At 41.5% G+C, this 26,462-nt stretch overlaps 1 protein-coding gene across 1 annotated transcript in view; it reads left to right on the forward strand.

Annotated features, from left to right (window-relative positions):
* Window positions 1–26,462, forward strand: part of LOC128893800 (netrin-3-like) — a 78,059-nt gene that overhangs the window by 33,606 nt on the left and 17,991 nt on the right. Inside the window, exon 2 of the mRNA XM_054155035.1 lies at window positions 12,890–13,078. Coding sequence (XP_054011010.1) covers window positions 12,890–13,078 — 189 coding nt within the window. The remainder of the gene's footprint in view (window positions 1–12,889; window positions 13,079–26,462) is intronic.

Here is a 26,462-nt window from a genome sequence, read left to right on the forward strand (position 1 = left end):
TAGAAAATCGTCCATGGTCTTAACCACGTTAAGCTGAACGTAATTATAATTAAAACGTCCTAGATGTTAATCGTAGCAAGGTGGGAAGGAGCCTAGGCGCCTAACACGAGGCCAGGGGTTTAAATTTCAGGGCTCCTCAGGGGAGAACGCCGCGTAAGTAGACCCTGAGGGGAATCTGCGCTCTCGTCGAGAGATTCTCATCCCTTGCCAAGTGGCAGAGACGAGTTTTAGCTAATTTCTCGAGCAACCGAACCCTAGACACCCGGTATCACCCACTTAACCCCGCGGCAACGTTTCGTTAGGCGGCTTCGAAGAAAGAGTCGTCTGATCCTCGAGGTGATACCGTTCCTGGATCAAGTTTTCCCTCGTTACTAGAAAAACTTCGTCTTTGGAAATCTTTTCGAGGGGACATTGGACAAGCCCAACGAAATTTTATAATAAATCTTCTATGTCGATCCTCTTCGAGGAAAAAGAGAAATAATAATAGATTATATACCCAATGTAACCGAGACGATTCTGAACCACACTTTCCTTTGGAAAAATGTCGGATGGCGTCTCGTTTTTGAATTATTAACGAGAAACCGTCGACCAATCACAGCCCCCGAGTATCGCGCGCTCAGCCGCGAGAGGCTGGCCCGAGCATGCGCGAGTGAAAATTTTCCCGCCATTACTCTCAATAGGGATTTCGATATATAAATATTAAAAAATTATTTAGATGTAGCGTAGCTCAGAATATGAAACTCGTTCATTGAAAAATGAATGGTTAGGAGAACGAAGCACGCGAATCTCACAAGAGAGGGAGGATTTGGAAGAGGAACGAGCATAAATCGCAGTCTCTGATGCGTGCCACCTACATGAGACGACCACCCTAGTTCTCGTGTGTAGATATACTTCCAGGTACACACGTGACCATATACGCGATGGAGCACATATTTAGAGTAATAAATATTCTTCGTTCGAGTCAGCATCGGCTCGCTTGATCTTTCATAGCCGCTCGTAAACCCCGTCGGGGGGAAGGGGAGGGCCGTAAAATTTGTCGAGGTATCCGAAACGTCTCGAAGTCCCCCTCCCGAAACTTCTTGCGAAAACATGGGGTTATTTTCCTCGCGGAAAAGTCGCCAGCTATATTCTCCTGCTTCCGCGACGGCGCACAACGGTCCAAAATCCCGTGAAATTTTTGTTCCTTTTAGTATCGATAGTAATTATAATTATAAAAATCTAAACGTCCACATACCGATCTATCGACTGTCTCGAAATAACCACATCAAAAACATTTTTTCCAATTACGAAGGAGAATTTCCCCACGGTTCGTCTCCCGCCACGCGACACGGAACGTTTACGAATGTCGTAGTCGTGCACGCATATTAATTAGAACGCCGATAGGACCGATCGGCGCACGTGCGAGGGTGAAACGATCGTTTGCACGTATTCGTAGGCCGTATCGCGGGTGGGCACGTGGTTCGTTTATATTCGTAGGCCGTTGTTCGACATTTTACTGCGCGGACAAACGTCCGTAGCGAGTTAGCGTCGAAGGAGAAGCGCACGTAGGCGTCGGACGGTAACCCGCGCCATCGCAACCGCGCCGCAACGCGGCTGTCTGCGATCCACGCGGATAAAGAGAGGTGTTCAACGATGCACTTCCCCTCTGTCGTGCACTTAGCGCCCCGGCAAAATGATTTATTCGACGTTTACTCAAGGTCTTTAACTCTCATTAAAATAACCGCCAGCCGGTTCACTTCTCTTCTTTACCTCTTTTTCTCTCTCTCTCTCTCTCTCTCTCTCTCTCTCTCTCTCTCTCTCTCTCCTTCTTCGTTTCCCCTTCGCTGTTCCGGAGACTCCCCCAGGGGGATAGGAAGAGCCATCGGTAGCCGGCAGAGATTTTTGCTTTTTATCCCTGCGAGCTGCTTAGCTGAAAGCGACCCGTGCACTAGACCATGCGTGGCTTCGATACACCCCGCGATCAGGCTAAATCCAATCACTGCCAAGGGGAGTCGAAGAAATTCCATGACCAAGAATGCTAAATCGTACACGGCGACATAAATTTTTGGGACGATGTTATTACTAGATCGAGGATCGTGCATTCGTCGTATACAATCATAAATGAATATAATATAACGAATATATGGTAAACGTAATGAAAAGGTGCGTGCACTTGTACGAAACGAAATAACAATATTGTTATGTCAATTGTAGAATACTTCGACATAGATTATTCTAACGTGATGTTGATATATTTATCGATAGTCTGTGAATTTCATGCATTTCATAAATTCATACAGTAAAATTATTCTCCGCCTCGCTTACCAACAAATACACAAAATACGCAGTGCGTGTCTTTCCTTTTCATTACGGTCATCTATAAGAAAGTTTTATAATCTGAATTTATGCACACAGGGTGTTTCAGCGTTCCCTGGGTTCAACGAAACCCTGCGAAAGTTCCAGTTCTTGCAGTTTCCGTGCAGACACCGTGGCCGTTTAAAGCATAAATCAATTACCATGGGAATATATACGGGCAAACATCGCTGCAAATATTGCGCCGCGCAGATAGGGGAGCTATCGGAATTTATTTCGCGTCGCACGGTATAGCTATTGATATCGAAACAATATTCCAGTTATATTAAAAAAGCATCGCTCGTATATAACAGGGGCCGTACAAGTAATTGACGGCCAACGCACGTTTCTATATTTTAAAATGAATTTTCCTGAGTTAAACCATCTGTCACGCATGGCTGCTGGAAAATTGGCTACTTGGAGGAAATGGAATGGTTTGTTGTTACGGATGATTTATATGCAATATATAAGTGTCAACCTGATGGTCATTACATTAAATCTACATATACGTAATCTACAAGTCTCAACCTGATAAACATCGAGAACCTGATTACATCGATAATTGATGGGTTGTCGTGATATTTTTAAAGAAATTTTTGAAAAATTCTGTAGCGCGTAAAATTGGAGTACGTGTTTTTATGGGTGCCAGGGCGATCTTCTTCAGCACATCGATGCCAAAGTGTCATCATTCGTCCCTAGGGCTGCAGCCACTGCTGCTTCAGCCCTTCCCAGCCTCTTAACGGGCTTCTCGTCCGTTTACTCTGCGCTATTCCGAAGCCTTAACACACTATACATAGACAGAATATGGCCGAATTTCATACGGGTATATTGTTGGTGTTCGGTGATGCGGATAAGCTGAAAATCGAAACGATCAATCGGGAATTCCTGGCATCCGTCCATTTATCCTCCGGGATTGAATCAAGCAATGAACAAAAAATAGGGGGAGAATGGAATCGATAGCAGTAATGCTCGGAAGGGAGGAGGTGGCTGTTCTAGGTATGCTTACAACCTTCTCTACCGGAAAGTAGGCTCCAGGGAGCTTTAATTAAGCAACTAATTTCGAGGCACACTTTGCTCACGTAGACGGCTGGCAGACATACGAGCCTGCCGCGAGAACATGCTGGGAAATTTATTGGGATTGGAGGGCTAAATCGAGCAGTCAACTCGTAGCCCTTCTTCCTATTCCGTAACAACAGAATGGTGGCGAATATAGTGGAAGCGAAATTTCGTTTACATTTATTGGGATTTTTCAGAAAGGTGTCCCACAATTTTCAATAAGTTTAATTTAATTTGCTACTCAAAGGTTTCTTTCGCGACTTACATTTAACTGTTTTTGTCTGAAAGTGTTTATAGAAATATTTTTTTATTTTTGTCTGAAAGTGTTTATAGAAATAAGTAGACTGACACGTCCCAAATACCCTTACATAATAAACAAGCTCGACAATACCTAAAAATATCAAATCAATTTTCTAAGATTGTCCAGCTTCACGTGACATATTCTTCCACGATGAATCTTTTCTCAATTCTACGTGTAGTATTTCCACCTGTAGCTGACATTAGGTAAACATCGAACTCCTCGCAGGATTGTTATTAACCGTGATGAAGCAGTGTTACCTTTTCGAAACGACGCCGTGGTTCGAGGGATTGTTTGGCATTGAAAATCGAAGATCTGCCGGTCTGCCCGCCCACGCATATTTCCTTAAGACCATTTTTCCTCCGTGTCAGCTCTCTTGGAATAGCCAAACACGCTTCTCTACTTCACGAAACCTAAGCACACACGGTGAAGTGACGTTGTTGTATATACAACGCGAGGCAACGCGTGTGCCGCTTACACGGCCAACGGAGATTCTAAGTCCAGCATTGTAACGCAATCCACGTGTTATAATTCAAGCTAACGCGATTGCCCAGCAATACGAGTGCTTTCCTTGCATTCGTTTGCGTGGGTAAATATTTTCTTCCAGATACTCGCGACAGGCTCCTTCCAACTCGATTCGTTAATTTCATTATTAAACTCTCGAGGAAAGCAATTTTTACCTGTACAACGATTCTACCATACAAATATGGCGTCTCACTTGAAGATAGTATTTTTTTCATTTCAAATAGGAATTGTAATCGTACGACTGCTTTCTATTAAACGACTACCACGATCGTTGGTTTAACTACTTGTAAAGTTGTTGGAGAATCCTGGAAAGGAATCGAAGGAAACAGCGTTTATTTCGCGAAGAACAACTTCAGATTCCAGGTGATTTAACCGACTGACTTTTTGAGATCACGCGAAGATGGCTGGGTCATATAACGCCGGAACAAAGTGCGCCTCGGTTCACCCTCGCGTTGTCAATGTTCCTTGAAATGACCTTGTTATTTTTTACTACGTACCTTCGAGTTTATTACTAGCCCGACAGTTTTGCACCATCTTCAGAGATAACGGAAGAAGTAAAGTATCGGATTTACGATCTCGAGGCGGATAAGCCACTGACAGGCTCTAAGGGTGTTTCCAAGTTTTACTAACAAGCTAAATTGTGGGGTGGGAGCTACGGCCAAATTAAATATTAGGTTGTTTGTTACGTGGCCCTCGTGGGAAGTGACTCAAATTTATCTCGAGATTTGCTTAAATTTTTTGAAAAATCGGCATTGTAGTTTATTGTTAGTTTATTGTTTATTGGATTCTTTGGACAGGAATTTCAATGAAACTATATACATACAAGTCTCAACTTAATGGACATATTACGATGTATCTGTATGCATGCAAGTATCAACCTGATGGACAGGACAATGAAACTATATACAATATAATTCAACAGTCTCCTTAAATGCACAAGTTTCTCTACGATAAATGGACAGTAACATTTTTTATTATTACCATTTTTGTTGTAAAACTGTTACCATCACATTCCTGACATTTTTCCGGTTAAAACGAGACCAAACACGACGTAATTCGCAACATATTTACTACATATTGTCTCACCGAAATAATCCCGGTGTTGGTCGCCATTTCCGCATGTCGCTCCGTCCTCTTCTTCATTCGCTGTCCTTCTCTACACTCGAAGTTTGTTGGCAAAATATTAGAAGATACAGTATCGACTGAATGAGCCATGCAAAATCGGAGATCCAAAACATTGCACTCGAGTGTTTTTATGTGTTTACACTTGACTCGAGTCGAGCGTCGAACGTAGAAAAGGACAGATAGCGAAAGAGAAAGAGGTCCGAGTGTATCAATCGGCGAGGATCATATTACACCGGTGGTCGGGGCTACTCGGGCAAAACTACGGGCAAAAGAAATATGAATGGGCTGGCAGCGATAGGGTTGGTATCTGAGAGACATACAGAGTGCAGAATTAGCAAACTTTGAAGCGTTATAGCTTGAAAACTAATAAAAATCGTGTAAATACATTAAAGCTTAATGAATTCCTCTTGAAAAATACTATCGCATGGTATAAAAAAAATATATAGTTCCATTTGAAAAACGAAACTTGACCATTATATCACGTTAAATAACAAAGTTAACATAGATTCCTTCGCGCTGAAACATGAGCCCCCTTTTACCATGCAATTTCTATATTTAAAATTTTGCATTCGGCCGATAGTTTTGGAGTTAGAGCTCTGTATCGCTTAGGCTGGGACACCCTGTACATACAAGTCTCAACCCGATGGACATTACAATGTATATGTCTGGATGCAAGTCTCAACCTGATGGACATTACAATAAAACTATATACATACAAGTGTCAACCCGATAGACATTACAATGCGTCTGTATACATGTAAATCTCAACCTGATGAACATACTGTTCATTGTATCACGAATGTTTACACCTGAAGACCATTTCCTTCCACAACGAATTAAAAGTGAAACACCTACTCATCCTTAAAGAGACCAATTTATCCAAAGCGAAATTTATCGGCGACCGATCGATAATTAAAAATGACGAAGGAAACGTAAATTTACACCCATGCCTACAAACGATAAAAATTCTGTATTCAGCCATGTGACACGTGATAAGAGCAAAAAGTCACAGGTGAAACACGTGTTCCGCTAAGGAGACGCAGGTAGAAGCGCGGGCGGTTTGTCCCCGTCTACTAAATAACTTCTTGGGCGCAATATAAGTCCACGAAGGAGAGCCGTAATGGCGGAGGATAGTAAAGTCGTTCCACTTCGCATACCTCTCGCGTGGAATACATTTACAGTAAGTGCTTGGAGCTAGTAGCAACTTGGGTGCGCGACTGACGACAACATAAACAAACACGTGTCCCGAGATGAGACCATTTGTAATGAAAATGGCGAACAGGCACCAGGGCCGTTTACGTGGCGTCACTCCTAACCTAACGCCCATTATCGAATCCACCGCGAAAGAACTCGTTCTAAATCACTCGTTTCTTCTATTTGCATATCCAGACTTGCATTTTAGTAGCCATTCGAGCAATCGTGTGGATTCTGGTCTATATTTAGTCTACGGTTTCTCCCATTTTTTAAGGAGAGCCTACCTATCGTTGGATGTGATTTTATACGGGCGCTGAGGTAATCGTTTAGTAAAATTACTATTATTAAAAAGACATTCAAATATATTGGTGTTTAAACGCTTTCAGATTTCTCAGATTTATACATCAGATGTATAAATACTACAAAATTGCGTTTAACTGTGAATTGTATCGTAAGACTACATCTAACTGTAAATTGTATAAAACTATATTTAACTGTAAATTGAAAACTGAAATAAACTAACCAAAAGTGCGAAAAAAAAACTAGCCAAACGTGAACAAACACAACCTTTCTTTCGAAACATTCGCCATAATTTAATTTCCTCCCGTCATATGTCACCGCCTGGCATCATTAATTAACCCGTTTCCGATATCTCGTCGTACGATCAAGGTTTCATGTTATATCGAAAAGGATCTACCTCCTCCCTGGACAGTGTATTTGACGAAGGTTTCACAGGTAGCCTAATGGAGACCTAATTCGTCGTTGGGAGCATTCGTTCGAATCGCTGACCGTCGGATACAAAAGAGGCCACGGTCGGAATTTCATTCAGTTTGTTTAGGTGATAGGTTGAAATCCATTCCCATTAAATTTAGGCTCGTTAGGGTAACTGGACATTCACGGAACGTCTACCGAACGCTGAAACGCTCAGGATGAGCCAACCTCGTTGCTCTCAAAGGAGATCCGCCGACCTCGAGCAGGTATCATCTACTTCGGAGAATCTCGACGTTGATTGCCAGCTGTATCGATAAGATCTGATACAGACACTCGAGTTTTCAAAGGCAGCGAAAGGTCACGAACCCTTCTCGACTCCGCGCCGTGATACTTTACGTCGAATCTCAGTAGTCGAGGTTCCGGGCATCGTATCGTGCGCTAACTTTCGCGGCTGAGCCGTTAGGCTCCTTTATTCTCTTCGTGTAACCCCTTTCGGAGAACACAGAAAGGAGCATACGTGAAGAATAGATACATTCAGAGTTTTTTGGTTGTAATACTTGGTACAGTTATACACAACTTTAGGTATGCATCATTTTACGTCTTTTAACAGTATTACACTCTCGCATGTAATAATGCTTATCCTGATTTGCACTTTTTTTACGATAGAACAGATTACGATACAAAACTAAACTAAACTACTTACGATACAAAACTAAAATCTTATATACGCAATCTACAAGTCTCAACCTGATGGCATTACTATGAATCTGTACGTAATATACAAGTCTCAACCTGATGGTCATTACATTAAATCTACATATACGTAATCTATAAGTGTCAACTTAATGGACATTACTATAAATCTATACGTAACCTACAAGTCTCAACCTGATGGTCATTACATTAAATCTACATATACATAATCTATAAATCTCAACCTGATGGACATAACTATGAATCTGTACGTAATCTACAAGTTTCAACCTGATGGATATTACAATTTAACTATTCGGTAGCTCACATTAGAGTGAGATTAAAGCAAAGTAGTATACCTTACCGTCCGAATAGTTGTGCGATTCGGTCCATTTGAATAAAATCGCTTTTAGATCATCGTAATCCGACACATTACGCAACATTCCGGCCCATTACTTACGAGACACGGGTTTCGACGCAGAGGATAAGACCGTGGTCGTTAAACGCGAGCAGAATATAGCGTGTCGGATCGATCGAGTATCCTCTCGATAGTTAATAACCTTGTTCAGCCACCGTCTGAAATTTCTTGATCGATTCCTGTTATTAAACCACGGCTGGCCAAGCCTGGGGTTGTTTTCGTTGAGGCATTCGCTGTAATTAGCGATTAACCATCCTGTAATCGATCTTCTGCGTTTTCTGGCTTTTCCACTGCCCCTTCGAATGGGGCTTTTATGCTTTAGGTCTCGCCGTGATTTATTACACACCCCCGAGGAGAAGATTTACAGACTCGCACTTCGAGAGGAAAGAAAATGGCACGATTCTTGATCTGCGATTATTAGACTGCAGATGTTTATGCTAGTTAATATTTTCAGCGACAGAGGAGAAGAATTGTAACCGAAATGGAAGCAAGTCTTATTTTCTAAAAGATATAATATAAATATTAGGGTGTAACATTCTGGAACGATATCTTTTTTTTATGATTGAAAAACTTGACTCGTCGAAAAATACGATTTTCTATTCGAAAAACATTGAATTTTTTGAATTTCGAATAAATATAATCTTCCCCAAAACATAGTACTCTTTGGCTCCTAATTTTTCTGAACTGCGCTCATTTTTCGTTATATGATTCGTTATACAATTCATTCTCATAAAATCTCTATTTCTAATTAAAATGCATTATGCGATTGTTTCTACCTTGGATTTTCCATTCGGTACATACCCGTATTTTTTTTTTTGTTCCGCTTAAACACCATTATTCAACAAGTAGAATTTGCAAACGGGCTTTTTCGCTCGTATTCGAAGATGAATTCTCGACAAATATCGAGCTTCGATCGAATATTCGCCCGAGCGATTTCGCGAATCGGAGAATGAATGGGAAAATGTCAACGAGCGGTGTGCAATGAATTTACGCGCTGCGCTGCAATTGCAGGCAATAATTCCAATGTATATACGTTGGCACGAAAATAAAAAATATCCATTAGCCGTGGATAAATTCAAGTTCTCCTCCAGCTTTAATACTTTGCATTCGATTCTATTTTCCTCGATTTATCCGCGGAAATTCACGTTTCGATTTTACAGACTCTTTCATTTTTCATCTTTCAACATTCCAAATGGATGAAATCGATCAAATATATTACATTTTGAACAGCAGTTTCAAATCGAGTTTCAAATGTAGTGCTAATTTTTACTAACCTTTACTTCAAGCAAGTCACAATTATCGATCCAAGTAAACAATCTTTTGTTGAATGCAGCGATTCGTTAAGTAAACGTGAACTAAGCGAAGCGTCGAGTGCTCGCGATTCCCTAAAGCAGAAGGTATCGCTTCGGCGTTAAATTATGTAAAACGCTGAATTGTTTCGCGCTTCGATCAAGCGTGCACGGTTTGGCAATTGCTTTCAGACGATAGAGCGGCAATTACAGCCGTTCTCGGCGTATCGGGCCCTAAGAGAGGACCATTGTCGCCAGAGACGTCGAGGACCATGCTTCACTGAAATTTCAATAAGAGCCTATGTAGCCTGCACTTAGCGACCTTAACCGAATTACAACCTCCGCTTCGCTTTTGTCAAAACGACGAAGAGACTGCGCATAAATTGCCCGCTGCAATTTAATCTTTCGAGTACGCGCCGCGTACGCTCGAAGAACGTTGACGTTCAGATTGTACCGTTATTCGGTACGAGATGCGTGTTTGTTCCGATTTTCTGAACACGAAACTACGCCATTCAGAAAACTCAATGAATGATGAATTAAAGGAGCATTGGGTAAAAGATAACTAACAACGCACCAAGATGTCAAAAAGTGCCACTTTGTTTTGTTTTTTTCGTGTTTATATAGATTAAGCATTTCTTTGGTCTTTTTCGTTTAAAGTACTACAATTGTTTATATATATCATGGCACCCATGATTCTTTTTTTTTCTTGGTAACTATTCTAGTTCCTTATCGCTCCATCGAATATCTTGGAACACCTTTATAGTTTATCCACTTCCCTCCATCTTGCGCGGTCGCGCACGCACAGTTCACGTGTCCGTGAAACGCTTAAACGTATATGTATTATATGTGAACGTTTAAGGGTCTCGGCGCACCTAATTAATCGTATTACACCACCTCGTTCGAAGCAATAACGATAGCCTAACGAACGACGAGAGGATATTCCGATTAGAGGCGGCGCACGATTTAGTTTTACACGTTCTGAAAATGGCTTCCCTTTTCTTTGAACGAAAACGAAACCGACGCGCGTTAAACCGAAGGAATCCCGTCGCCATTTACCCAAGACGATCGCCTCTTATTAGGGTATCCAGAAATCAATCCCCCGGGGAGTCATTTTCCCACGAGGGACAGTTTGTTAGAAAACTTTTCTCCGTTGAACGCTTAATTTGTATCGCGAGCTCTTAATTTGTTTTTTTTTTTTTTTTTTTTTATTCTCTTTGAAAATTTGAAAATCAATGATCAAAACGGGAGTCGGCGTCTCTTTGCTTGAAGAATTTGTTAAAAATATAGAACTCTCGAAGGAGTTCTGTGTGCAGTTTGTACAATACCTTTTCCCACATTCAAATTTTTTATAAATGCATAAAATTCCACAATCTAGTTATCAACTTTCCAAGAATTTCATTTAATCTGTTTCTTCCCGCTAGATACATTAACGTAACACGATACAGAGGAAAGGAGAAAATAAGGCACGCTCGACTCGGTTTGACACACGGATTAGTGGGTCGAGTGATTGTGTACTCGTACACGGAGGAGGGTCGTTAAAATTGCAACCTCCCTACCGATTTCTCCATCCCACACCCTTCTCGTTCACCTCTCCCTCTCCCTCTCCCCCTCCCCCCGGGTCCCCAGTCCATCTGGCTTTCAATTATTCCGTTATTTTCAAGAAGTCACGAATAAGAACGTCGGAGCATCGTGCTCGAGTAGAGGAAGTTACGGCACGATTCTTCTCCAGATACTTCTTCGGTTCTCGAGAATTCAATGGACGGCTGGCGCTCGATACGACGCTGCGGAAACTTCTGCGGGGAATCTGGAATAGAAGGAAACGACGAAACGAAAGGTGGATGGGTCGGGGAAACGGAAGCGAAAAGGGCGCGGGAAAACTGTCATCGTTTCTGAAGAACGAAGACACGTATCGAGCTTGTCTCCTCGTTCAACGAATCCACTCCTGGCTTATTATCGTCCCGTAAATATCTGAAAGGAGAGACCCTCCTTTGTTCCTTTTATAAAACGGATAGAGAGTTCATCGAGAAAAGGTTCACCGAGTAGAACTTCGGGAAGGGTTGTTTTGTTAAATCAACTGGACGATCGATTCTCGAAGACTTGGCTCAACTTTGCATTTACCATAGCTTTGCATTAGAGAGGAAGCTATCGTTATTGGATTTTTAGTGACGTCGAAGCTCAAAAGAGGTGAGAGCAATATCGGTGCAAAAGGAAAAGAACGTTTCGTCCTGGGCCTCCTAGTGGACTCGTCAGCAGAGATGGGCAAAACCATACACTTCGAATAAATCTGAAGTTTGCCGATATGTTTGTCTCGTTTTCTCTTCTGAAAATTTTCCAAAGAAGGAAACGAGACAAGCATATCAGCAAACTTCAGATTTATTCGAAGTGTATGGTTTTGCCCATCACTGGTCCTTCAGTAAGTTACCTAGTTACCCGTCCCTTATACACCGGGATGTTTCGAGTTTGATCGGAAATGGCTTCTTTGTAAATCTCAGATGGGACCGAACACTTGTGAAAAACGTGTTCCTCTCGTGGCGAAGCCAGAAGGTGCCACCACACTACCGACAGTAGAATCTGAACTATACGTTCGTAAACATATGCTTGCCACTGAATACATGTTCCTATTTATCTCATACGTAGCGTATTTATCGATTCAATATAATTCCACTAGCCTACGAGCAATCCACTGCTACATTTATTGCATCGAACAAATACAATACGTTGATCAAGTGTACTCTTAGAACATTTAGGTAATTTTTATTACTTGCACTGTTCTCGAGAGAGAAATTAACATCTCGAATTTCAACGTGTTCCAACGTTTTTACTAAATATGCAATGTGTCACTTACATAATGACATCCGTAATAGCAACAGAGTCATTCCATGCCAACTGGGACACTTTTTGGAGTAACATCTCAGATTTTGTCGAATTTTGGATATGTTGTAGCCTTTAGTGACATTTGAACGTATCTCAAAGGATTTAAAAAAAATTTGAAAATTGTCAATTTTACAGCTGTTCAAAGTTCTGTGCTAGCTTTTCTTCAAAAAAGAAAAAAAATATATAGCTATTGAACTAGGCAACGGATGAAAATGACTTTCTACGTTCTACGAAGACATGGAAGTATCAAATAAAAATTATTTCAGAACAAACAAAATTTATCAATTATAAATATCAATTCTTGTGTAGGGAGCGGTTAATAGATAATCAAACGAGACGAAACTAACCGCGAACGTGCACATGTATCTGTTTCAGAATGCAACTGCAATCTTCACGCGAGAAAGTGCAGATTCAACATGGAACTGTACAAGCTGTCTGGCCGTGTCAGCGGAGGCGTTTGTCTGCAGTGCCGGCATTTTACGGCAGGAAGACACTGTCATTATTGTCGGGAAGGTTACTACAGGGATCCAGAGAGACCGATCACGCATCGTAAGGCCTGCAAACGTAAGTACTCCCCGACAGACGTTAATCGTTGCTAATTTCAAATGGGATACCCATGTAATTCGACATTCCATATACGATACACGAAAATGTATTCAAACGCTTGCTTCCCGAATTGTTGGCGACTGAAATTTGTAGGTTTCACTTGCATTTGTGAAACGATTGAACTCGAAAACAGTAGAAATTGAATTACGAGTCGACATTGTTTACTGGCACTATTATTCATTATTATATTATTAGACTGCGGATTTTTATGCAAAATACAATCTTCGCGAACATGCCTACAAAAATTAAACCTAAATAGGAATTTTTTTTATTCTGCAAATATCATAACATGAACTTTACTTTCAACCTTTTTTATATTCTTGCATATTGTTTTCATTTTGTAGGTTCTCGCGCATTCAAATTTCCCATAAATGCATAAAGATCCGCAGTCTATATATTATATATTGTTATAGAACTTCGTGTTCGTTCTCGTATACGTTATACTCTTTGCAACCTTTATTAATCATTGAATCACTTGCCTCGATTAGTGTAGGAATTTCACTCACGACTTTCTGCAATAATCGAGGTTCCATTGATCGTATAATATAACATTGTTTGCTGACACGATGCAAATCGTTACAAAAGCCTACTTATTACCCCGTTATTACTATTAATTTCATCCGTTTCACGGTACTGTTAGAAAGAGTCTACCAACCGAGCTCTACCGCCCCCCTCCGTCCCCTCCTATCTCGAGACATTCGATTTATGTAGGTTTGTCTAGGGCCAGCAAACCACCGCGAGGATAACGATCTCCTGGCGCGAGAAAGCATGTTGGAACATATTCATGCTCGCGCGATGGTACACCATGCACCACCGTGCATCCGTATGTACATGGTCGCGTACTACATTCCATTCGTGTGATTGTAACAGTGGATTTGTTGTCTAGTTCTCCGCGACTCCATACCTCCCCCGCGCCTACTAAATTAACAGCCGTTGGGCGCGACCGCTTCCACTCGTTGAAAAATTAGAAATTTCTAAAAGTTCGTACGCTGCTCTTTTCCAACCTTTCTAAATACCTTCCCTAGATATGTCGCGATGGTGTCTCGTTGTCAGACTCGCATATCGATCCATATCGTCGCATCGGCAACTGACCTCGGCGTAAGACCGACACTGTCCAAGTTTGCTTCTCGTATTTCCCCGAAACGAAAGAACGAAAAGGCGCGTGTCGCGATGACAGAGGAACCGCGATTAAACGCGTTCGGAGGTAAGAACTCACGGTACCAGATATGGCGCAATGGTGGCTTCCTTGTGGTCGGTTGGCAGTGTCTCTGGCTCGCATATAAAACACAAGTGTCGTGCCGAGGGCTTGCGCGTGCTCTCGCCGCGAAGATAACGAACAGTCTGTATTCTCGTTAGCAGCCATGGCAGCCGTTAAGATAACAACGAGACACGACACTCACCGCGAGCCCTCGGCACGAAAAGAAGATTTAAAGTCGTCTTAGGATAGCAGAACTTTCATAAATTAGTACCTAGAGCGAAGAAGCCACCATCGACGCGAACCGTTGCGTGGGACGGTTACGTACGTACGTCGTGTGTCGTTTCATTTTCTCGACGCTATGAAACCGTAACCTTCGGGCTTTCGCCAGGAATTAAATTCAAGGGAAGGAGAACCAACGACGTCGAGGAGGTAATTATCGCGACGGTAACTAGTTTAATGTTCGGGAGATTTTATAATGCCGCGGGGAACGCCGTGTTTGACGCGAACGACACGTAACGTGATACGTTTTACGAGAGCGAGACGAGGGGGAGGGTGGTGGAAAAATTCCGGAACGCGAGTTTCGAATAGTTTAGAAGGTAAAATTTTAGGAAGATCACCAACTTTAGATTTCGTAAGTGTTGGAAGAAAAAATAATAGACGAAAGTGGGTGCGTATGGTAGGAAGTATAACGAAGCAAAATTACGTGAAATTGATGTAGACTGTTTAAATTAGCCGCGTATTGTACGAATGCGAAGTTGAACGAATGAGACGAGTGCGGACGAGAGAGAGAGGGAGAAAGTGTGTATATAAACGAGCGAAATGCCGAGCAACGGCAGAATAAGAATAATAACAAGAGTAAGAATAAGAATCGAGAGAAATAAATTGAATTTGTAACGTATGTGGTTTCTGATTTGGAAAGAGTTTTTATATATCCTTCGTGATAAGTTTATAATTACAACATTGAAGGAAACCGATATGAAATCGTTGCTGATACGATATAAATTAATGCATCCACGTTCTTAACCATTAATTACGTTCGTTATTCTTTGGAAAAATTCCCGATATAATATTTTATGGAAATTATAGAACAACGTAGATGACCGTGCGAATAGGTGTGAATTGGAGCCCCAACACGACCATTTGGCAGATCCTCGACGTTGGTTGTTGACGCAAGAATTAACACAACCATAATTCCCGTCGTAAGACGCGGAGAAACGGTTACCCCGAAGGATTCCCGGCAAAAGTGTAGCGATTAGTAAACGTTGGAAAGAGCCGAGTAAACAGGGAGCAAGAAAAGATCCCTCGCACTCGGAGACGGCAGAGCACGCTCTCGGAGAGAATGTATTTTAAATGGGGGAAAAATGAAGTGCAGTCGAGAGGGGATGCATCTCCGAAAGTCATTCGCCCTCTTTTCGCGTGGTCTGCGCGGCGTCGCGTCGCGCCGCGTCGGAACGTTGGCGTTGCATCGAGTGCTCGCGTCATTTCCACGGTTAGTGAACTTCGAATGGCTCCCTAGGCGAGCCCTCTCAATTTTGCGCCCGGGGCTTTCCGGTACACGCGAAACACGGCCCTGTCGGTTCGTAGGTGGCGGCAGCTCGGACAACTGCTCTGTTCGTTTCGAGATTTCTACCGCGACGCAAATTAAGGGGGTATCTTGAATTAGGAGCTCTAAAAAGAAGCGGTTTTTCTTAGTTCACATAGAAGAAAAATGTATGAAAATGAAAATTTCTTTGTTTTTTTTTTTTTTTTTGTGTCAAACAAAAATTACGACTTGCATCCATCTCGTATGAGCGAAGAGAACCTATTTCACGCATGCGCGGGAAAATTCACTGCCGTATCGTACATACTTTTCAGTGCCACTTGTTATGTACTGAAACAACGAACGTTAACGATCTAGGTATAGTGTTCTGGGTACAGTATAGATATCTGTGGTTGGTACATGGGTACTGTCAGGCCGTGCAACTGCTGCTCGTTTCGAGATTTCTACCGCGACAAACGACGGACCCGTTGCTTTCTCTCTTTCCTCTTTTGATTGCCTTCTCTCCTCTTGTTGAGCTTTGCCCACGTCCCCTCCCCGTCCCCCTCGCCGCGGTGAATTGCCCGGGAAATTTGTTGCCTCGTCAACGAACCAACAGCCGTATCTAATGTCGCTGCGAGGTCATCCGTGGATGTGGATGCCCCGTGTCGAACGCGTGGCATTTTTCCAATTCGAGACCGTTGGTGTTTCGTTACACCAGTTACGATATTAAACATTTTTCTGGACCCTCAATGATTATGGCTGGCAATAGCTTTGCGAGACTCGATGCGTTTGAAACTGAGACTCCCGTGGTAAAGTATTCCGTGAAATGTTAGTAGATACGGACGTTAAAATGTATCTGTATAGGAGAAGTTTAGTAGCAATCCGTCTATTATCATTTTTCCTTTGATAATTGAGAAGTATGTACACACTATTTTGGTCACAAGTCTCAACCTGATGGACATTTCAATGTATCTATATTATTCACACTGTCCAATAGAATTTTGCTCGTTATTATTGTCGGGTTATGCATATAGATACATTGTAACAAAGATTAGATTGAGAACTTGAAATATTGATATTTTAATGTTCTAAAATGATGAGTAAATCAATTGTATCGAATACACAAGGACACAGAATAAATTTTACAAGTTTTTTGACTAAAGAGTTAGAAACGAATGAATATAAACGCACAGAATCAATTTCTAATTTTAATGATTAGAGAGTGAATGGATCGGGAGCATTGAAAATTTCACTTTTTGCATTACTCCTTTGCACTTCTCCCTTTTCTTTAAATTTTCATCTAGTCCAGCGCCGAAATATGCTCCTCGTGGAACAGCCTGTATGTGCACACAGTGGCTGGTAATATTAGAAGCTTCCCCTGTTTGTACAGCACGCGTGGTCATGCCGGAACGATACGTTTCAACTGTATCCTACCCCGAAAGCTTCACCCTGTGTTTATTTTAAACCCGATGACACCCTCCGGCAAGGGTTGCCTCTCAAACAGAATCGGTCACCGAGACATTCCCGCCCTACCTCTGGCCAATCTTACCGCTCTTTCCAATTTGCCAAAACGCTGCCATCCGTACCAACAATTTCTCAAATATCAAATTAGAAGATTTATAACTTTACCGTTGCAACTACTGTGACTCTCGATGAAACATTCGAACCACCGACCATAATTACATATGAATGGATATTAAACAGTGGCAAAACGTGGTCACTAATAACCTTGAAAGGTGCATGCGACTTTAAACACATAATTAAACAAAAAAAAAGAAAGAAAGAAAGAAAAAGAAGAAAAGAAAACAGGAATTCATCGAACAACCAAGAACTCCCACCGTACAGAAGCAGATAAAACATGTCTGTTGCGATTAGCGAAGACACAGTCGAAGGACGAGAAGAAAGAGGAGCCTGGAGAGACGTACGAGGTATTCAAGCTCGAAAAAGAGAAAGAATGGAACGACCATAGATGAGAGAAGTGGAAGACGACGAAACAGAGTCGAAGCTGAAGCCAAGTGAGCAAAGTATCGTTTGAAAGCGGTGGCCCGTGGAAAGAGGCGAAGGAGGAGAAAAGAAAACGATAGCAAAAGGCGGTGAAGTAGAGAAAGAAAAGGAAAGATGTAAAGAGTGTCTATGGCGAAGAGGAGGATGGGGCGTGAGAGACTAATAGTGCTGATCCCACCGCAAGCACCGCTGGTTTAAGACCCGACTAAGTGCCGGATAATGAATATGCTAACGTGTGCCGAGTACGCGAGGAAAGCTTTGCACTTGGTATCGGGTTCAAGCACCTTCCGCCTACTGTGTGTGTGCACTGTGCGGTTCTAGGCCTTTTCCAAAGCTTTTCGCGAGCCTACAACTGACTGGGGGACATCCATGGGACGTCGTGAATTCGTGTGGCTATTTAAACGTTTATTCCGTGGGTAAGACGAATTACTACTTCGAAGCTTTTGTACTGTTTGGTCTTGGTACTCGTCAAGTTCATTGGCAAAGTTTACTTTTTAGAAAAGTATTTAATTTGAATTACTGGAATAATTTTGACAGTAAGCCCCGATGGAACGAAAGCTTCCAGGATTGCGATTTTTCTTATCCAGAGAATAAACGTCTAAATCCTCATGGCAAATCCCTGACAACATAGACGTGACGTCCCCTTGTAAGACTACAATTCAATTCTGAACTGACATTCGATTAAAACCGAATAATAGGAGCCAGACGTTCCTCATAATAATAGCTCCGTTTTTTCTTCGGTTGACCCGAAAACGACAAGTGTCGTCGACGCTGGGATATGTCGTTTACTTGAAACGCGTTCCACGGATCAAATCGCTCGTTAAATCGCGGTATCTCGATTGCTCGAGGAAGATTTAATTAACGAACGACTAATATTCCTTGCGATGACGCGGCAGGAATGAGTGGGATCCTCGTTAGGTCAACTCCTAATCCATTGAAAAATTGCCGTAAGTTACTTGATTCAATGATTTTTAAAATCTGTTTATTCCCTATTCTTTACTAAATTTTACTTAAACTATTGAGGTACAAACGAAACAGAAAGCGCCACAGACGGGTACAAACGATTCTAAAAAATAGGGAAAAAATAGATTTCAAAAATCTGATCGTTTTTTTCTTTAATTTTTGTTTATTTATTAATTGACGAAGGTATAAACGAATCTATCGGTGGTACAATCAAGTACAAACGAAATACTATCATTTTCCATAAAAAGAAAATTGATTTTTGAAAAGTCGGGTGCCAGGTTCACATAGCTCGAATGGTTCGCCCAATTTCAAAAATTGTTAACTAAACCAAACTAAACCAACTAAACCAAATTTTTAACTAAATCGAATTCGACTTGCTACGGTATCGACTCCTTGTCTGAAAGCTTATCGAAAAGAATACGTGCTACATTGTATACAGTTATAATAATTTTCTTTGAGAGAAGTTGTTTTTTTTCGCGAAGAGGCGAGCGAGACGCAGTTGGCATGATCGATCGTCTAGACAGCATGAAACGAGACAAAGAAGTCAAGTGCACTCGGATTCGCTAGCCCTCGTTAGCCTTTGTTCAGATAAATACACGGTACGCATGTAATTACGCGCGAGCATCCAATTTCGTTTGCATTTAGTCGAAATGCTTCACTTTCCCTTGTGCCAGAATGTTTCAACGTTTCCATTTCATGGAAAAGGACGGTCCATTGAGGGCGAGGAGGGGAGACACGCAATAATACACAATAACAATAAGAAGAATACCATTCGTTAAAAAGAAGAATTAATTTCCAAACGAATTTGTTGTTTATCTTACTGTTTTATTTTTAATTTCAACCATCTTGAAAGGGATGCTACCTGCTGCTTTCTTACAGCAAGAAAATGCTTTCCTAGAATGCATGCAATCCCCACCCACTGCAGGAAGGATCACACGAACGCAATTTGGCAGTTGCTATCTCCGCGATAACAAGATTGGCAAGAAAATTTAATTTGTCGCGCCCTTTGACCCGATTCCGTGTTTGGACAGGCCGTTGGGGCCAGGATTGCAGCGCGGAGAATTTTCCAAGTAGAAAAGTAGCAACCTACACTGACAAATTTCTTCCAATTCATGACTAAGAAACATGGTTTTATCGTGAATACGAATTAACGACACGGTACCCTACCACTGTTTTAGCTATTCGACGGGGATTATTAATTTTAAACGCGGAACGCTTAGGAAGATGATAGATAAAATCGACAGTGAAAAGTTACCGAACGGTTCGACTAAAATGGCGCGCGCTGCGGGTATTACCCTTTGCACTCCGTCAGGCCAGCTGTATCAAGCCAGAGTCTGGACTCCAAATACTCGAACGAGCCCTATTATACGTAACGAAATAAACATACTACGCAACAAAATTAACGCAACGAAATAATACCAATTTCACCATATTTTGCCATGTGTTGCTACCTGGCAGCGACCATCTACGTTGCTGACTACTAGTGGCATATCGAAGACATCTACTACTATTTTCCATTAGAATATCTCAAATATCTACAATTATTATTTGGAACAACTGTTGGTGCTCATTGGTAACATCTTAGTAGTATGTTCGAGGCTGTAGTAATACACCATATTTTGCCGTTTCTCGAATCAGCATAACTTCGTCGATTTTCGTTGTATCGAGACAATTTTGTTTCTTACTTTGTAGGTAATCGTCTGTACTTTAGAAAAAAAAGTTAACAACAAATCGATGCGAGTCGATGCCGCATCTCCGTTAATCGCTATAATATTAGGGGGGCCGGAAAGTAATGTCGTTTCTTTTCCATTAAATTCAAACAAATAAATTTATAATATGTTTTTATTTTTAATCAATTATATAATTGTTCTCGTTATCAATAACCTTCTGTTGAATGTTATATTTTTATTTTTATACAAAGCTACCTCGAGTACCTAACAAATATGTTAAAATAAGCCAATATGGGTATATAAGGATAGAATTACGAGAAATAATGTGGAAGTTAGTGATACAGTTTAAAGTTATAAACCAAATATCAAACTAATGGATTAAGTGAAGGATGTAATGTGAAAGATAGCATTAAGGACCACCTTTCGTCTCGATTCCTTTTCTAACGCAACGATCGCCCGATTGCGCAACGCGAGATGAAACAACGTGCCGAGGGAGGAGATAAAAAGAAGAAGAATCGGAAGGAACGCTCGCTTATACACCTGGCAACAGGACATTCGGCCGGATGTAACCTTCGGGGTGTGTAACACTGGCAAAAACGAAGATAGAATCATAATGTACGCGCAAGGGGTCGAGAAAAAGGAGAGAAAGGTAGCGAGATACGAGAGGAGTAAAGAGCACAATACCTGCAGCCGAGGTGCAACTTGCAGACTCACCTTTGTTTGAACACGCAGGACTCTCCTTTCTTTCTTTTTTCCTCTCTACCCCACCACCACCACCCCCCTCTCTCTCTCTCTCTCTCTCTCTTACTATTTATCTTTTATACCGTCCTTTCGAGGCCCTTCGTTCCTTCCTAACTGCATGCTTCTACGTTATAGGTGCGCATGTGTTCGCATACCCCGAGGGTTACGTTAGATTTATGCGTACGCGTGTGTACCCGTTCAAATGAAATTCATACACGCACCGTGTAGATTTTTCCATCGAAAAATTATTATTGGAAGATTTATTTTCGTCTGTTGCTCAAAAAGGTGTTGACGACGAGCTAGATAAGTCGAGACACGGTACCTTTTGTTGAGTGAATTAATCACGGGAGCTGTCGTTCTAGTTGTCGTTATGGTGACCTTTCTGACGTCATTAATTGTATAAATTCGACCCGCCGGTTGAGCTTGTTTCCACACGTTATCGCCCGAGACGTCTCGTTCTATAAGTAGGCACAATAAACACTCGCGTACTCCAAGAACACACTAAGCTAATCTGTAATGTAACTGAGCTGTCACGAATGAGAATTCAAGAAAACTTGCTATGAAGTACTATGAACTGTAACGCGACCGGATCGTTGACTTACTGAAACCAGAATGGCGGCTGAAGTGCTGCTTCGCGTTCCGAAAACGGCCCGAAAAGTCTATCGATGACACAGAGCGCCAGCTGTCAATCGATGAGTTGATCGATGCGACGCTAGAGACATCAAGGCGCCCTCGCGTGAAGGCCGATTCGATTTGGGTGTCGAATAGGGATGGCGTGAAAAATCACTAACAATTATTTTTCACACAATCACGATCGCAGTCGTGATTAAAGTTCGAGCGCGACCGTGATCCGGCAGATGACGTTTCAGAAGCGGTTCATGTTAATTGTTATCGTTAGCGTCTCGCTGTCTCCCCTTAGCGGAAATTCAAGAAACTACAAATGAGTCAAATTTAGATTGTATTAAAATTATATTAACATTGCCTTTAGAGCATATTATGATACATATATAATCTAAGAACAACATAATTTGTGAAAAGTGAAAAGAATGTTCTCTACCAATCAGAAGCGAGTCACGAGTGATTCAAAAATTGCAGTTCACGCCATCTCTAGTGTCGAACATATATCCGTGGTCTTGAATCGTTGTGACAGTTCGCCACGCGTCGCCACGGGCCTCGCGAAAGGGTTCTCGTTCTCAGATATCGCGTTTCGTCCCATTATACCTCCCTGTGCATTCATTACCAACTTTCTCACTCTCTCTCCGTCTTCCTTCAGCATGATACGCCAGAGACCAAAGGCCTCGATCCCTTCTCGCTCGTCAACGTCTCGTATTCCACATACTCCACGCTCGTCCAATCAAAACTATGCGAGCGATGACGTCTTCATTCATGAGAGTCCCGGGATCCGAAACCCTCATCTCGCCTTCCTTTTTTCTCGCTTGCTAATTGATCCAAAGTGGCTTGCCGAACGTTCCTTCCCCTCCGGTACCGACACTTTCCAAAGGGAAATAAAAATCCTGTGACATCCGACATCTGGAAATAGTGGATGGCTACTTTTCATTCAGGAGAGGTCGTGAATAAAAGTGGTGAACTTATTATAGCGACAGGTGTGCGGAAATATTTGGGTGATCGGCTTGAAGGTGGGTAATGTCTAATTTTCTTTTTTTGGAAAAAGTACAAATTTACTTGGAGAATTGGTCATATTCAAACATAGATACTGACGTTGAATAGATGAAGACTGTATAAGGAGTCCTAACTGTGTAGTGTAGAAGTATTATCAAAATTCCGAGCTTGAAGTTATGAATGTTTCTACCACTCGCGGCGCAAGTGAGCACAGAGTACGATATACAGGGTGTCCCAAAAATGTTGGAGGTCCTTAGAAGGGGTGGTTCGGGAGGTGATTTGAAACAACTTTTTCCTTAGCGAAAATATTGTCCGAGGCTTCGTTGAGGAGATATTAATGGAAAACATTAACCAATCAGAACGCGAGTATGCCGGTGGAGCGCTCGGGATAGCGTATGAGCGCGGCCGCCTAGCGCGTAGCCACGCCTACTGCGGGCGCTCCAACGGTATACTCGTGCTCTGATTGGTCAGTGTTTTCCGTTAATATCTCCTCAACGAACCCTCGGACAACATTTTCGCTAGGGAAAAAGTTGTTTCAAATCACCTTCCGAACCACACATTTCAAGGTGTTACAACATTTTTGGGACACCCTGTTTATGTCACAGGGAAATGATAAAAATAGAGATTTGATCAAATCCCTTGACTGTTTTAGTGAAAAGATGGAATAATATTGTTTAGATGTTAAAAGTATTAATTTAGTAAATCATGCGTTATTAAGTGTAGAGTAGGTAATACAACAATAGTCGTAAAAAAAGTTTCACTTTAATTGTGCCGAATAAACTAGCAATAACTTTAAATTGAATAACTCTATTCCTGCATTCCCCCTGCAACTATTGAAAGTTACACTTCTTGTCAGCTCGATGAAAGGAACAACGCAGTTTCTCGCATGCATCGAGCCTTAAAACACTCTAAACGCGCTTAAACTGGGAATTACGTAGGCTGTCAAGAGGTTAACCCCAAACGGTGCATATTTACACGCGGTATAGTTCTCTTAATTATTCCTGAATTACGACTTCGTGACACGTACTCAAGAGTTTGGTAACGTGAATATTTAACCGCGGACGCGTTACGATTTTAAGATCTCGCGTCATAACGAATTGAAAGTGCTCGTACCAACACGGTTATATGTCGAGATATAAATTTAACGTGTTTAAACGCTCGCAGAGAAGTTACTCTTATGGATAAAATGAAATGTTGTTAATTCTTTCGCGTTGCGCAGGAATTAAATAATACCAAAAAATTGTGTATTTATTAATTTAAGAAAATCATAGGTTGGAAAAATCTGTACGTTAACCAGTATCATCGACTGGTTAAGTGCAAACAGATTCCAGTTAGAGATATTGGAGTGTATTCCTAAATATTTGCCTTGCCTACACCTGTAACACGTTGAAACATTTACGGCATGTTTATTGGTCTTAAAAGCGGTGGGCAAGTTCAACATACAAAGGAGGATGACGAATATCTCTCGTTATAGCGTATTTATCTGGTCAATATTAGCGAACCTAAGTCGTGTCTCGTCTCACGTTCGTCGAAAATATTATTACACTGATTCACCATTAAGACTAATTGCTATTTCAGTGTGGTAGTCGGTACAGAACGATGTAGGTGGCAGCATCCATCGATAACGTCTCGCACGAATAATGAAATATTATCGACAGAAATTAAATACTTTTATTTAGCACAGACTGAAGAAAAACATGGAAAGAGGAATTCTTTTTCTTTTCATTGAAAAATGTGCGATAGGTCTAAATTTTACCTCGATAAACCGTTACATTGTCCATCCAACAGGAATCGAAAACGAAGTAATAAGTCTCGTTGAAAGTTGGAAGACACCTGCGATCCTCCCAGACCCTAATCAACTCGCTTCCATCTAGATGATCTTCTTCGAAGCACTGTCGAGTCCTGTTTCTCCAGAATCTAGAACACAACGGGTTCAATCATTGCAGGAAAAAGCAACGTTTCCTCGCGGAACGTTAATTAATTCATTCCTCGAGGTTCGCGATACTTGGAGTCTCGTTGCTCGATGATCGATCGACTGTCAAGTGTCTGCGTGGATTAAACGACCTAAATATCCTCGAGAGAGCGGTCTCGTGGTTCTGTAAATCGTCTTGCTTGGCGATTGACCCTTTTAGAGCTCAAGTTCGAGACGCGAAAGAATTCCATTAATATCCACTTCGATGAGCAAACTGACTAAATTGAAGCGGACAAATTCGAACGATCCGCGATCGCGCGTTTTATTTAAGAACGTTGTTCGCTTATGGGGATCACCGTTACAGCGAACGTCTTTAGCGATCGCACAGATTACGGAACACGAAACGAGAAAGTTTTTTAATGTTGCAATCGAGTCGTAGCGTTTATTTTGCCCAAGTAACCGAACGTTCCTACGTTACTTCGCCAAACACTGAAATTTCCGGCAGGCATACCTAAATTCTATATGAGAATCTAATTGAAAATCGGGAAAGATGGGTAGCAGATGTCGTTTCTGAAATATCGATCGAACGAAGGGCGGGGGAATGAAAAGGCGTTTCTGGCTCGCGAATTCAATTCACAGCGGGCAAATCTACGTACAATTTTCTACGTGAAATAGGTGCAAAGCTGAAATTCAAACAGGGGCTGGGGGAAATCACGTAGGAAGAAGACAGGATGGTGGGAATCGGGAGCGATTGGAAATTCTAGCGCCGCTCTTCGTTGGGGTAACTGCCGAACGGAAGTGCTCGTTACACCGTTCCTCCTGGAAAGTTACCTTTGAGTCACTTTTGCTTATTTTCGGGAAATTCCGGATTGTTGACCGACTACGTAATCACGAATCAAGGACTAAAGGTTAAGTTTTCGATGGAAGTTAATTTGCATTCCCTTACAAGGAATACGTACATACATTGAAATATATTTGTTACGTGTTTTTGAAGTGGCTATTAATGGGATCCACCTGTGCAACGTTTAATTTTCAAGGGAATTTTCAAGAATTTTTTGTAGGAAAAGTACTAGTGCAATTATGATAATTTTTTTTTATTTGGTAGATCGACGCCTTAACATTAATTTTTGATTTTATCACAATGTTTCGATATGTGGATATTCCTAGACGGCGCTTTAACCAGACCACTTAAAAGTAGAAGAGTCATTCGGCGAGCAGGATTTGATCGTAGGTACTCGATCATCTGAAACAAAAAAGTAAAATATCACCTTCTTTATAATTACATTTCGAATGTACTGGCGATAAGATATTCACAGAATTTTGAAAATTGTTAATTGGGTGGCGTATAAACTAAAAAATGATATTTTAAGGTATCTTTTCCCCTATCTAATGGCTAATAGACGTTGGAAAAAAATTTGTTTAACATGAATCTCGCCGCCAGTGCCAGCAATTACGTTTGAAAATTGTAGAAAAAAAATTTCATCCCGATTCCATGTAATGGATTTTGCGCAATCCTCCTGGCCATTTCCAAAAACGTGGTTTCGAGAAAAACGCGTTTAAAGTTTCGTACGAAAGTAGTACGACGCTGAGCCGGGCACGTTTGGGGTTCGAAAAATAATGAACTAAGCAGAATTTTATAAAATGCCTCTGTGACAGTCATTGTAATATCTCCTAGATGATAAATATGTAGACAAAAAAGTTTTGATTTTCTGAAA

Source organism: Hylaeus anthracinus, unplaced genomic scaffold, assembly GCF_026225885.1.
Source record: "Hylaeus anthracinus isolate JK02 unplaced genomic scaffold, UHH_iyHylAnth1.0_haploid 3, whole genome shotgun sequence".
NCBI classification, from domain to species: Eukaryota; Metazoa; Arthropoda; class Insecta; order Hymenoptera; family Colletidae; genus Hylaeus; species Hylaeus anthracinus.